We start from the raw sequence: 13,256 nt of genomic DNA, 5'->3' as shown, positions 1-13,256 counted from the left end.
ATCTTTATGTGTTCCACGTTTCTAGAGCATTTAGTCAGAACATCAAGCAGACTAGTCTTGTGGACATAGGTCCTGTGGTTCTTTTTAATTAGGTAATAATGGTGGGGGAAAGGCAAGGAGCCCTTGGCATTTATTCGCTTTCCCTTTGTGGCAAAGGTTCATGATCAGTGCTGGCACTGGATTTTGTCTGGGTAACACCTCCCTTCTGTGTCAGTGTTTGGATTTCATAGGACCAAGGGAGCTGGCTAGGCCCAGTGAATATCTGAAGTCTATAGGGTCAGTTACAGGCTAAAGGATGACAGACTTCTTAAGGAAAATGGTGGTTTCTCTCATGAGTTTTGTAAAGTTAAACTCTACAAACTTCTTTTTGCTATGTAGTTTGTAGGTAGTGATGGGGCTCATGTATCCTTAGTATAGTTTCAGTTCAATTCCTGCTTGGAAGAAAATTGGGTATACTGTTTAAAAATTAGTACAGTTCATTGCTTCCTGTGATTTGCTTTCTGAAACTAGATTTTCGTTTTTCAATTCTGTGTTCCCATTCTTCCACCATCCCATAAATGTGCCTGCCTCAAAGAGGAAAATTACTGAATAACCATGGGTGCAACTTAGATTGCACATCTTTTTGGGTGTGGGTACTTTTAAGCGTCTGTCATGAGTTATCTTCATTTGCCGTTTTCACCTAAACTGGAGTTCAGAAATATAGGTAACTTACCTGTGGTTAATGAAGACTGTTGTGTGATGAAGAAAACAGATTTAATAAAAATCTTTAAGAATGTGTGAATATATATTAAGGGGATTAGATTAACAAGATCAAGCTATATCCTGGTATATTTGGTGAGCATCCTTTTCTAAATCTTGTTGAAGCTTCTCAGAGACACAGATTCCTCTTAGCACACTTGCCTGTCATGTGTGCTCTCCCTGTGCCAGGCCCCTAGGATATACCTTGATACTTGAGTTAGTTTATTGTCCAGACACTCTAGTAGGTCATGGGAGGTTAACAGGCCTTATTTTTTTCCCCCCAGGTTTACAATGTTTCTGGTTAATTTTCTTTTTGTTTATTTTTTCTACCAAAAAGATACTGTATAATTCTTTTGATACCCACTCCTTCTGGAAAAAAAAACATGCTTGATCATATGTGACTTCTGGCTATAATGTCTTTGAAATAACATTCTTTCTTATCTACAGGTTGCAGACTTGGGGTGTGGTGATGTATGCCTCCTAATGATATTAAAATACCAAAAGTGCATTGAAGAGCTTGTTGGAGTGGATATCAATGAAGGGAGACTTAAATGGAATGGGTAATACTGAGTTTCTAAAATAATTATGCATTAGTCTAAAACTAGTGGCACTTTTTAAAAAAATTAATTCTTATTGGAGTATAGTTGCTTTACAATGTTGTAAAACTAGTGGCACTATTAATTATAGTTAGATGAAGTGGGTTTTTTTTTTAATTAAAAAAAATATTTTTTATGGCCAGGCAGCTTGTGGGATCTTAGTTCTGTGACCAGGGATTGAACCTGGGCCCTCAGCAGTGAAAGCGCAGAGTCCTAACCACTGGATCGCCAGGGAATTCCCAGATAAAGTGGTGTTTTTTTGAACTTATTTTTTTATACAGCAGGTTCTTATCTATTTTATACATATTATTGTATATATGTCAATCCCAATCTCCCAATTCATCACACCACCACGACCCCCCTGCCACTTTCCCCGCCTTGGCGTCCATAACGTTTCTTCTCTACACTCAGATGGAGTGTTTTTTATACAAGTTCTTTATAACTTGTTTAAAAGGAGGCACTATGAGAGCCCCAGGCTCACCAAATAATGCCTTTACCACGACAGTGATTTGCCTGTATGTTGTGAATAATACCTAGAAGTTTTGCTTCTACCTATGTAGAAAGTATAGCTTCAATTCAGTAATTATAGCAATCAAAGCATTGCAAATTCAATTTCAAACAGCAAAGTCTAATGCTGAACACCAAGATAACTTATAGCAGCGGATTTAAATTGCCACAACACTGGGGTAGAAGCCCGAGGCCTCCTTCAGTTTGAATGAGTCTCACTCATATATGACTTCCACAGATTGTTTTAAGAATGTTTTTCTTCTAAAGAACAAAAAATTGAAAATCACTGATCCAAAGTGAGGTGAGAGAACCAAAAGTATTAATAATGAGAGGAATATCAAATATTAAAAATCTTATTCTCATTGGCCATTCAATGCCCTATGAGATAATTCAAAAAGAGTCATGTACCACAATGTTCATTGCAGCACTATTTACAATAGCCAGGACATGGAAGCAACCTAAATGTCCATCGACAGATGAATGGATAAAAAAGATGTGGCACATATATGCAATGGATTATTACTCAAGCCACAAAAAGAAACGAAATTGAGTTATTTGTAGTGAAGAGGATGGACCTAGAGTCTGTCATACAGAGTGAAGTAAGTCAGAAGAGAAAAACAAATACTGTATGCTAACGCATATATATGGAATCTAAAAAAAAAAAAAAGGTACTGATGAACCTAGTGGCAGGGCAGGAATAAAGGCACAGACATAGAAAATGGACTTGAGGACAAAGGGGGCTGGGGGGGGAAGGGGAAGCTGGGGCAAAGTGAGAGTAGCATTGACATATACACACTACCAATTGTAAAACAGATAGCTAGTGGGAAGCAGCCGCATAGCACAGGGAGATCAGCTCAGGAGGGGTGGGATAGGGAGGGTGGGATAGGGAGGGAGGGAGGGAGGGAGGGGATATGGGGATATATGTATATGTATAGCTGATTCACTTTGTTGTACAACAGAAACTAACACAACATCGTGAAGCAATTATACTCCAATAAAGATGTATTAAAAAAATGCCCTATGAGAGAGGAAGTGACCCTATGACCTTGTGCTTAATACAGCAAGTCATGGAAACAGGCCATGTCAGACTTACCAATGTAAGCAGATCATTTATCAGAGGATCAGAGTTTCTGTAGCTGGTAAGATATTCCAAATAGATCATGTGTGTTCAAATGTTCCTTCTGCAATAATGCTTCTGCAGGTCTAGGCTGTCCCCATGCATGGGGGATCATCTGGATCCTCGAGAGCTGGATTTAGTTATTACCTTGTATCACGGTTCTGTTTTGGAGAAAGACTGTCGTTTGCTTGGATTTGATTTGGTAGCATGTATTGAATTGTAAGTATTAAACTGATTCTTACTGTATACATTCATTTGAAAAATTGGAATGAATTAGTCTCAGTAATTTAGTGTCCTAAATATTTGTCATAATCTGAGTTATTTGTAAATAAAATTGCTTGTCAGCTGGGATTGGCTTTTTACTGGCCCTTTTCAACTTTTTGTTTGGAAATGATTTCAAGTTTATAGGTAAGATGCAAAATGTATAAAGCACTAGGAACACCCATATCCTTTATCCTGATTCACAGATTAACATTTTCTTTATTTTATCTTGTGTATATGTGCTCTCCTGCTGTCTCCCTCTCCCTCCACACATTTTTTTTTTCTGAACCATTTAAGGTTCAGAAAATGGGTAGGTTTTACCCAAGTTTTACCAAAGGGTAGGTTTTACCCTTTGCCCTTAATAAATTCAGTATTAAATAACCAATTCCTGTTTTTTTCTTTTCTTTTTTGGCCACGCCTTGGGGCTTGCGGTATCTTGGTTCCCCGACCCTGGATTGAACGCCGTGAAAGCTCTGAGTCCTAACCACTGGACCACCAGGGAATTCCCCAGTTCCTTTTATTTATTTTTACTTTTAAAATTTATTTATTTACTTATGGCTGTGTTGGGTCTTTGCTGTTGTGCGCGGGCTTTCTCTAGCTGCGGCGAGCGGGGGCTACTCTTCGTTGTGGTACGGTGGCTTCTCTTGTCGTGGAGCACGGGCTCTAGGCACGCGGGCTCAGTAGTTGTGGCTCGCGGGCTCTAGAGCGCAGGCTCAGTAGTTGTGGCGCACGGGCTTAGTTGCTCCGTGGCATGTGGGATCTTCCCGGACCAGGGCTCGAACCCATGTCCCCTGCATTGGCAGGCGGATTCTTAACCCCTGTGCCACCAGGGAAGCCCTTCCCTTTATTTTTAATAAGAATATTTTTCATTTTTGGCTTTTAATGATTAGACTCAGGCTATGCATTCCTGGAACACAGTAGAGCACTGAAGATGTTATTTGGATCCTCGGGTCATTCCATCTGGAGGCACCAATATCCGTTTGTCCTTGGGGAGGTTAATTTTGATCTTCCCTGTCAAGGTGTGGTTGCTTAGCTGTACAATTACTACTCCCCCTCATCCCCCTCACCTCTGACAACTGATAAGCAGTCTGGAGACTGTAGACCATACACATATCTTGTCACTCATCCATATTTCCCCCCGCAAATTTCCCTACATTATATGGTGGCAAATGGTTTTTGCAATTTCAGCACTTCTCTATATTTACTAGTCAGTAGCCCTCCCACCTCACTTAATTATCATCAGTATGAACTCATGAATTTCTATTTTTTTAAATGGCTTGTAACTTACTATATTTTGTTGCTCAGATCTTCCCAAGATTGGTCAGTGGGGGTCCCTTCAGGCTGGCTCCTGTGTCCTTGTGATATGTCTGTCCCTTTTTGAGCACTTTATTTCTGGCGTAGCAAGATGTACCAGGCTGGTTGTCTACTTTTCCTTCCCAGTCTGCCATTTCTGGTTCCTTTTAATGGGAAATGGTATTCAGAAACCAAGATGTCTCTTAATGACCTTTTAATAGTAGTTAAGGGTCTTATTCTAGGGTCAGTTTACCTGGTATTGTGTTCAGATTTCCAGTTTTTAGTAATGTGTCCTCTAGAGCAGAGTGTTTTCCTTTTGTATTTCCTGTTGTCTGGCACGTAGTAGGTGCCTAATGTTTGAAATTACTTATGGAGAACATTAGAGCATTCGTTGAAGAGCCAAGGAGCAATGATACGTGTCATCGCGTGCAGCCTGGGTCTGAGTTTCCTTTTTAAGGCTGAATATTCCATTGTATGTATCACAGTTTGCTTATCCATTCATCCGTTTACAGCCACCTTTTGGCTATTGTGAATAATGCTGAACCATATTTCTCTTATCTGGTCTGAGAGGTCCATGGTTAGAAGTTGTTTTGCTACATCAATTAGGAAACTACTTGCAAGTGAAGCTAGGTTTACTCATATCTTTCTCACTTACCACTTTAGAATAGAACATTTTGATTCAGAAGATCTGGCGAAGTTTCCTGAAGTCGTATTTGGGTACATGTCTCCAGCCATGATTGTCATCAGCACACCGAACTCTGATTTCAATTCCCTGTTTCCATCTGCAGTCTTCAGAGATTCAGATCACAAATTTGAGTGGAGTAGAATGCAGTTTCAGACCTGGTAAGTTCTTAAGTGTGTTTGTTTTTTTGTGACTGTGCTGGAGTTTTAAACCCTATGAAGTATATCTTATTATCTACAATTTATTTCCTATTTTATTCCCAAAGTGCAACTTAGCATATAATCATTAAGAAACCACCACATTTGGGCGTTATTTTCTCTGTCAGGTCCCACAGGCAGGCACGTGTGGAAAGGGTGTGTGGGCAGCAGGTACCTTTCACGTGAAGGTATCAGGAGTTACCTCCCAGGAGCATGACAGATGGTCATGTTCTGGCATAATTGCAAACCCAAATAGGAGTTGGGATTATAGCCCTTCTGGTTTCCTTGTCCATCCCTGCATACTGCTCCATATTCTGGTGGTTACTGGGAAACTGACACTGTCATTGCCTTAACGCTCTTAAAGGAAATAAGCAAACCCCGTGATATGGCATTAGGTGGTGTTGGAGGAATTGCAGCTTGTTTTTTGTCTTGTAATTTTCATGTCCTATTCTACTGGAAATGGTTGTTTAACAATAGTTTGGAAAAATGATTTTTCTCTTTGTTTTGACTTTAGGGCTTTAGACGTGGCCAATCACTACAGTTACTCTGTGGAGTTTACTGGTGTGGGAGAACCACCAGCAGGAGCTGAGGATGTTGGATGTTGTACCCAGATAGGGGTCTTCCGGAAAATAGCAAAGGCACCTGAATCTGCTGTTTTGGAGCACCATGGCGAACATGTTTATGAAGTTGTGAGTATTCTTTGTGGCTCTGAGAGCAAGTTCATTTATTGGGATGGTGAAATGAGTCCCTATTATAGAGAAGTGTAAATGACCTTTTTTGAGGAGAATCCCGTGCCCCACAGTGTCTCCAAGCATGTTACAGAGAATGATCTGCTGTTGTCTTAGAAATACTTCCAGGCTGTTTGCTCCAGCAAACCACCCTCCCGCTTTTGTAATCTGTTAGGATTAGCAGTTTCTGGTTTTGGGAGGTATGTATGATGAAGAATATGGTGGGGCTTCCCTGGTGGCGCAGTGGTTGAGAGTCTGCCTGCTAATGCAGGGGACACGGGTTTGTGCCCCGGTCCGGGAAGATCCCACATGCCGTAGAGCGGTTGGGCCCGTGAGCCATGGCCGCTGAGCCTGCGCGTCCGGAGCCTGTGCTCCACAACGGGAGAGGCCACAACGGTGGGAGGCCTGCGTACTGCAAAAAAAAAAAAAAAAAAAAAAAAAAAAGAATATGGTGAAGAGTGTCTATGTCAATAGTTCTGGACTCCCATTATAATTGTAGCATTCACAAAGGGTAGGGTTTGACATGTACATATGCTTAATCTGTACGTAGTTAATTCTAATGTGGTAACAGGTTACTAGTGGTTTTGAAAATTTTCTTCTATTCCCAGTCTTTTGCATTTTTTTTCTCTTCAGATTTATACGACCTCATACCCGAGTTTACAGCAAATGGATTACTGTAGACGTGTAGTGACTTATCTAGTGTACCGAGAGGTGAACAGAATGAAACGGAGATATCAAGTGAGTCTGAGACAGCATGAATTGGAACCTGAGTCTGCAGACACTGGCAACCCAACAAGAAAATTCATCTCAGACCCTCCAGTTCCAGTACTCACAGAGGCAGACAAAGCCATGGAGATGATTCCCCAACCCTTCTGTATTGGAGATAAGTTTTACGTACCTCTGGAGAGAATCATTGCTTATCCCAGGCTGGGGCACATATGTGGTAATGTAGAGAAGCTGAGAGAGTTCCTTGCTGATGTAGTAGAACTGAACTGCGATGGTTCTGCAGTGAAGGTTGACTTGCATGATTGTGGTGACTACTGAGCCTTCTTTATTTCCTGACATTCAGGGTCTTAGCAATAATTGGGCTCATTTTAGAATTTAAACTTTGTGCAGCCATAATTCAGGTAACTTTTAATTTGAAACTCACCTAACTTTTTTTTTCTTGTGTGTTGAATGTGACATTAAAGAGTTTTTAAATAAAACTGAATTATCTAGTAGTGTTTAAAATCTTTTCCTGGGGGTAGAGTAACTTTAAAACTTCTACCTACTCTGGGCTAAATTCTAACCTGTAATACTTAGCCTAAAACACATACAAAACAGGAATGCAGGTATTTGAAAGGAACAAAACTTCATAATTAAAACATTGCCTGTGGTTTTTTTTTTTTTTTTTTGCGGTACGCGGGCCTGTCACTGTTGTGGCCTCTCCCGTTGTGGAGCACAGGCTCCGGACGCGCAGGTGCAGCGGCCATGGCTCACGGGCCCAGCCACTCTGCGGCATGTGGGATCCTCCCAGACTGGGGCACGAACCCGTGTCCCCTGCATCGGCAGGCAGATTCTTAACCACTGCACCACCAGGGAAGTCCTGGAAGAAATGTTTTACATAATTTAAAAATCTTTTCATTGATGGAATTTAAAGCAAACTTTGCACCGCACAGCTTGAGGGATCTTAGTTCCCTGACCAGGGACTGAACCCGAGCCCTTGGCAGTGAGAGTGGGGAGTCCTAACCAGTGGACCACCAGGGAATTCCCTAAATGTTGTAGACTTTAAACTTTTTCCTTAATGCCTGCCATTGGGAACACCACTGAGAACTTCCTGACTCTCAAATTCACTGCTTTTCTTAGAGAGTCCACCATTCCTCATAGAATTCCAGTGGATAAAATATCTATTCGGATATCAATTATTTCACATATATGGTATTACACATTTTGATGCAGCTTTATCATTAGTAATATATTTTATAAATTCACTTCCAACTATTTGTACTCCATTCTTTTTAATGATTACATCTGCTTCTTTTTTTTTTTTTTTTTTTTTTTAGCGGTACGTGGGCCTCTCACTGTTGTGGCCTCTCCTGTTGCGGAGCACAGGCTCCGGACGCGCAGGCTCAGCGGCCATGGCTCACGGGCCCAGCCGCTCCGCGGCACGTGGGATTTTCCCGGACCGGGGCACGAACTTATGTCCCCTGCATCGGCAGGCGGACTCTCAACTACTGCGCCACCAGGGAAGCCCACATCTGCTTCTTTTTTTGAAGTAAAGAAAAGGGTGGAATTTAATCTTTATTTACAGGGCACTGCAAGATATGAAATTACACATAGAAATAAGAAACCCATTGAGAGGAGAAGCTTCATACAGTATGTACAGTTTAGAACTGTTCAAGTATAGTTTCTTTGTAAAAAGTGCTACAATAACAAACCATGTATAAAAAGAGTTCTTAGTAGAGAAACAGTAAGACAAACTTCTACCAAACACAGTACACAACAAACAACTTAATGCCTCAGGTGTACAGTCTAAAAGTTGAAGGTCCCAGCAGTGCCATCCTGAACTTGGAACGTAAACCCTTCAGAGGTAGTTGCTGGCACAACATTTTGGTCTACCTCTTCCTCCACAGAGAAATACGTCTCAATCAAGTTTAATGAAGCTTTGTACACAGACTCATTTTCATGGTTTTGTAGAGCTTCAATTTTGTCCAAACCTCCACATTCTTCAATCATTATACTAAGTTCTCAGTTTCACCTAGTTTCTCAGCAGCCTGAAAGATATTTGAAATGGCATCCGAAATAACCAGAATAATCTTGGTGTCTTTCGCAGTTAGGAGGTTCATCAACGGCTCTATTACGCCACAATGAACAAGGTATACGATCTGCTCAACTGTTCCGCCACGTGTATAGTTGGTCACAGCCCATACAGCTTCCTTCTGTGCCTTAAAGTCTGCCTTAGAGAGAACGCCAACAAGGAACGGGACTAGTCTATGATGTACAGCTTGTTGTATTTGGTCCTGGCGGCCAGCCATGATGTTTGACATTGTCCACGTAGCTTCCTTCTGAGTATTTGTTTTGGAGTTTGTTCGCAGGCTGGGAAAGATGGCAAGTGCTCCTGCATCTGTTACAACTTGAGTCTGTTCATCTGTCCCAGTGATGATATTGTCTATGGATCTTTGCGCGGGAGTCACGATTGGCAATTCCATAGCTCCTAAAAGCTTCACAAGTTGGGGTACAACCCCGGTTTTCACAACCATTTCAATCTGTTCATTTGGACCATCGGTAAGGTAGGAAACAGACCAGCAGGTATCAGCTAAAACTTCTGGATCATCGTGATGCAGGAGATGAACTAAAGTAGGAAGAACTTGCTCAACAGCATCTAAGGGGGGTGGTGCAGGATTCTTGTTAGGACGAAGATTTGAAAGTGTCCAGGTGAGATTACGTAAGTAACCACGTGCTAAAGATGACAAATCAGGAACCTCCAGGAGTGCCAACAGCGGGTCAACTGCACCGTACTTGATAACCAAGTCTCGGAAAACCAAGCCATCACCTACAATGTTTCCTAGAGCCCATAGAGCTTGTTCACTGATGTGAGCGTGGGGAGATGCCAACAGAGAAATGAATGCTGGGATAGCACCTCCATCTACCTCTATCTACAGCCTTGGTCTGTTCTGATGTCCCGGAAGCAATGTTAGTGAGGTCCCAAGAAGATTCAAACTGAATGGGACTACAGTCAGTTCTGCCCAAGCAGGACACAAATTTTGGAATCAAACCCGCCCGGATTATGTTGTCTATGGGGGGCTGTTTTTCCCTAGAAAGCAGTTTCCTAGCAGCTTGAGTAGCTTGGAGCTGGCTTTCCAAGTTGTTGCTACTTATGCCTTTGACAGTGTCATCAACAGACCAATTTACAGTGCCCTGGTTGTTGTGGTTTTCCTGCAGTGGAGAAGCAGCATCATCTGGAAAAGAGCTGACATTTCTCCTTTTCAGCATCTGATCACCCTTCTTAGCTTTCCTGAGCCCCACATTAACTTCTATTCGGCGCTGCCTCATTTCTGTGCTGTCTTTCCCCTTGTTCTTGAATCTGTTAAGGCGGGCGGCTGGTGAATTAGCATTCTCATTGGTGGACATGGTTATGAGACAAAGGGAGAAAGCTACACAGCCAGTTCAAGCTTCCACAAGAGGCAGCTCGGCTGCCCTCAAAACATCCACCACGGTCAGCCCTACATCTCCTTTTTAATAAAACGGTAATAGTAATTCAAGTTCATGCTAAAAACCCAGACTGCTCATAAGGATGTAAAGAAGAAATTAAATCTCCCTCAACAGTTTGCCCCCAACCCTTCCATTTCACTTCCTAGAAAGCTATTAAAGGTTTCTCGTTCCCAGTTAAGTACAAGTAAATTCCAATTTTGCAAGAACTAGTGGCCTTTTGGGGGGCAGGCTGTTCCATTTTTTTGGAAAACCACCTGAATGGGCCACAGTTTTGTAACTATAAAGGCCTTACGAATAGCGAACTTTGCTCCAAGGAGTTAAAGTGCACTGTATGACGATGAAAAATGTGGTTCTGTAAGGGGGAAGAGTTTTATCTGCAGATTTTTGTGGGAAGATTACCACCACTGGCACCACCGTGGCCCACCCACCAGAGCAGGTTGAAATTTGTGTTGCCAGGTATTAGGTGGAACTTCCCTCCCCCTTGTTCTGAGTAAGATTTGCCTGTAATTCCTATTTCCACGGTCTGGGCAATTCCAAAACCCCTTTAAAAATTTCTGAGAAGCTCACAGGACTTCGCTGGTGGCGCAGTAGTTAAGAATCCGCCTGCCAGTGCAGGGGACACGGGTTCGAGCCCTGGTCCGGGAAGATCCCACATGCCGTGGAGCAACTAAACCCGTGTGCCACAACTACGGAGCCTGTGCTCTAGAGCCCATGACACACAACTATTGAGCCTGCGTGCTGCAACTACTGAAACCCATGTGCCCGGAGCCTGTGCTCTGCAATGAGAAGCCACCACAACGAGGAGCCTGTGCACCACAATGAAGAAAGCCCGAAGACCCAACACAGCCAAAAATAAATAAATATAAAAAAAGAATTTCTGAGAAGCTCACAGCACTCCTTCTGGTGCAATTGCCACACAACTGAGATGTGAAATCCCTTCAGTGTCTCCACAAGACTCACAGAGCACTTCTACACAGCACCAGTCTCCACATCCTTCCCTTAGCTTCTCACCTCCCCACCCTCTCTTGCCTTTCTAACCCTCCTGTCTACAGCATACCCAGCAGTTCAGCTCTCTTTAATTGCTCTCAAGCCCCTGGGGCTCATTTCTGTCAGGAAATTATTCCAAATGAAATTAACACCCTCAGCTAGAGTTTAGGTGCCAACAAAATCACCTCATTACAGCTGGTACTGTGGAGACTGAGCTGAGCAGTTGTAGACTGGAGGTCAGGGACTAAACACTGCCAGCAGTGCCACGGTGGAATCTTGATTATATGTTCATGGAAGATGCAGGTGTTAACTATGGTCACCATGATTTATCATTGAATACGGTGCACATCTTTGGGGATATCCTGAAATAGGGAACATTTAAGAGTATTGGTGAGATCTAGCAAGCCAGCTTGTAGGAGCTGGAAGTCAAGCTGGTACAGTAAATGTTAATTTCACCTCTTTTGTGACTAGTTTTTGAAGCCAGGGGAAGGCTAGTTATACACCTGTCTTTTGAAAGTTAACTGTCAAGGGCCTATGCCCATTTATCTGTTGGTTTCTAAGTTCCTGTCAAACTGTATGTACTCTGTGCCAGCATGGCTGCAGTTATTGGTACCTACTGCATTTCATCCTGTATGCTGTGACCCTACCTGGAACGAGTCAAATTAAACTCTGGTCATTCTATTCTTACCTGGAAACACCGCATTGCTCCCTACTTTCACACCTCATCCTTGACTCAGATACTTTGCTGTGTTTTCCCATTGCTATGTCTTTGTCCAGCCCTGCCCTTCTGTCTGGAATCCCTTTATCATGCTGATCACCCAGTCTCTTCTAGGAGGAATCATCATATCACTGAACTTACAGCATCTTTCATTAATCCCATACTAAAAACAATTTTGCCTTATTTAAGCAAAGTATGCAATGCTTTAAAATCTTTTTAAGTATTTCAAATTTTTAAAATTTAGTACTGAAAAAATATAAAATATGTTTTTCCTTTAGTCTTAATTCCAAAGAATATAGGCAAAAGAAGAGCCAGACACAGGATCATGTGGGAGAGGTAGATTTGAACTGAATCATTGAAGTTCAGTACCAGAAGGTGGCACACTTTTCCCACTTAAATGCATTCATTTGCTTTGAGGACTCCCTGATATAAATAAGATGCAAAAAAAAAAAAAAAAAAAATCCTAGTTGGGCTTCCCTGGTGGCACAGTGGTTGAGAGTCCGCCTGCCGATGCAGAGGATGCGGGTTCATGCCCCAGTCCGGGAAGATCCCACATGCCGCGGAGCAGCTGGGCCCATGAGCCATAGCCGCTGAGCCTGCGCGTCCGGAGCCTGTGCTCTGCAACGGGAGAGGCCACAGCAGTGACAGGCCCACGTACCACAAAAAAAAAAAAAAAAAAAAAAAAAAAAAAAATCCTAGTTATGCCCATTTTCTTTAGAGGTTTGAAACTCTTTGCCAAGCATACGCAGGAAACTCACTGCTGAAATGGTTTAAAGATCTAGTGGTGAAGTCAATTTCTTAAGAGAAATGACTAAGGAGATATCTCAAACTAGCTGAGCTGTAATTGCATGGGAATGGGGTCCAAACTAATTCATACAGGATGGTCTCAGACGTTTCCTTATTAGGTTTGAGATCACTGACTCAGGAAATGTCTAAATTTCAGGCTTTTCTGTATGTTTCCTAAATTTGTGTTACATTTTGTGTAATGTGTGATGGATTAGCTCCATCAAAGATTTCATATCATGCAAATGGAAAGAAAGGTTTCATTTCCTTAAATGTGCAGCAACCAGGTATGTGCTATGTATGTTCAGGAAGGAAAAGGTAAACTAAGGTAAAGGAAGGGAGAGGATGTAGGGAGGAAGGGAGAAAAAACACTAGGTGTTGAAGAAAGATGGGTTAAGTCATAAGAAGGCTGGGCCTGGGAACCTCATGCCTGAGACGTGGGCAAGGTCTGAGGGGAC

The 13,256-nt window shown here is 42.3% G+C and overlaps 2 protein-coding genes and 1 pseudogene across 9 annotated transcripts in view; 1 reads left to right on the top strand and 2 right to left on the bottom strand.

Moving 5' to 3' along the window:
- Positions 1 to 7,329, top strand: part of HENMT1 (HEN methyltransferase 1) — a 35,131-nt gene extending 27,802 nt beyond the window's left edge. For 4 of the 8 annotated variants that reach the window (XM_067727097.1, XM_067727100.1, XM_067727098.1 and 1 more), the window contains 5 exons: positions 1,186 to 1,298; positions 3,043 to 3,177; positions 5,176 to 5,355; positions 5,906 to 6,080; positions 6,753 to 7,323. In XM_067727097.1, coding sequence (XP_067583198.1) covers positions 1,186 to 1,298; positions 3,043 to 3,177; positions 5,176 to 5,355; positions 5,906 to 6,080; positions 6,753 to 7,163 — 1,014 coding nt within the window. In that variant the 3' untranslated portion in view covers positions 7,164 to 7,323. Of the gene's footprint in view, positions 1 to 1,185; positions 1,299 to 3,042; positions 3,178 to 5,175; positions 5,356 to 5,905; positions 6,081 to 6,752 lie in introns of all 8 variants that reach the window. The other 4 variants (XM_067727094.1, XM_067727095.1, XM_067727093.1 and 1 more) reach the window with 2 other exon arrangements.
- The window catches only part of EEIG2 (EEIG family member 2), a 119,895-nt gene continuing 111,177 nt past the window's right edge, over positions 4,539 to 13,256 (bottom strand). Inside the window, exon 11 of the mRNA XM_067727102.1 lies at positions 4,539 to 4,676. Coding sequence (XP_067583203.1) covers positions 4,643 to 4,676 — 34 coding nt within the window. The 3' untranslated portion in view covers positions 4,539 to 4,642. The remainder of the gene's footprint in view (positions 4,677 to 13,256) is intronic.
- LOC137219064 (importin subunit alpha-1 pseudogene) lies at positions 8,381 to 12,473 on the bottom strand (annotated as a pseudogene).

This window comes from Pseudorca crassidens, chromosome 2, assembly GCF_039906515.1.
Source record: "Pseudorca crassidens isolate mPseCra1 chromosome 2, mPseCra1.hap1, whole genome shotgun sequence".
Taxonomy (NCBI): domain Eukaryota; kingdom Metazoa; phylum Chordata; class Mammalia; order Artiodactyla; family Delphinidae; genus Pseudorca; species Pseudorca crassidens.
This window is presented reverse-complemented; position numbering and strand designations above follow the sequence as displayed.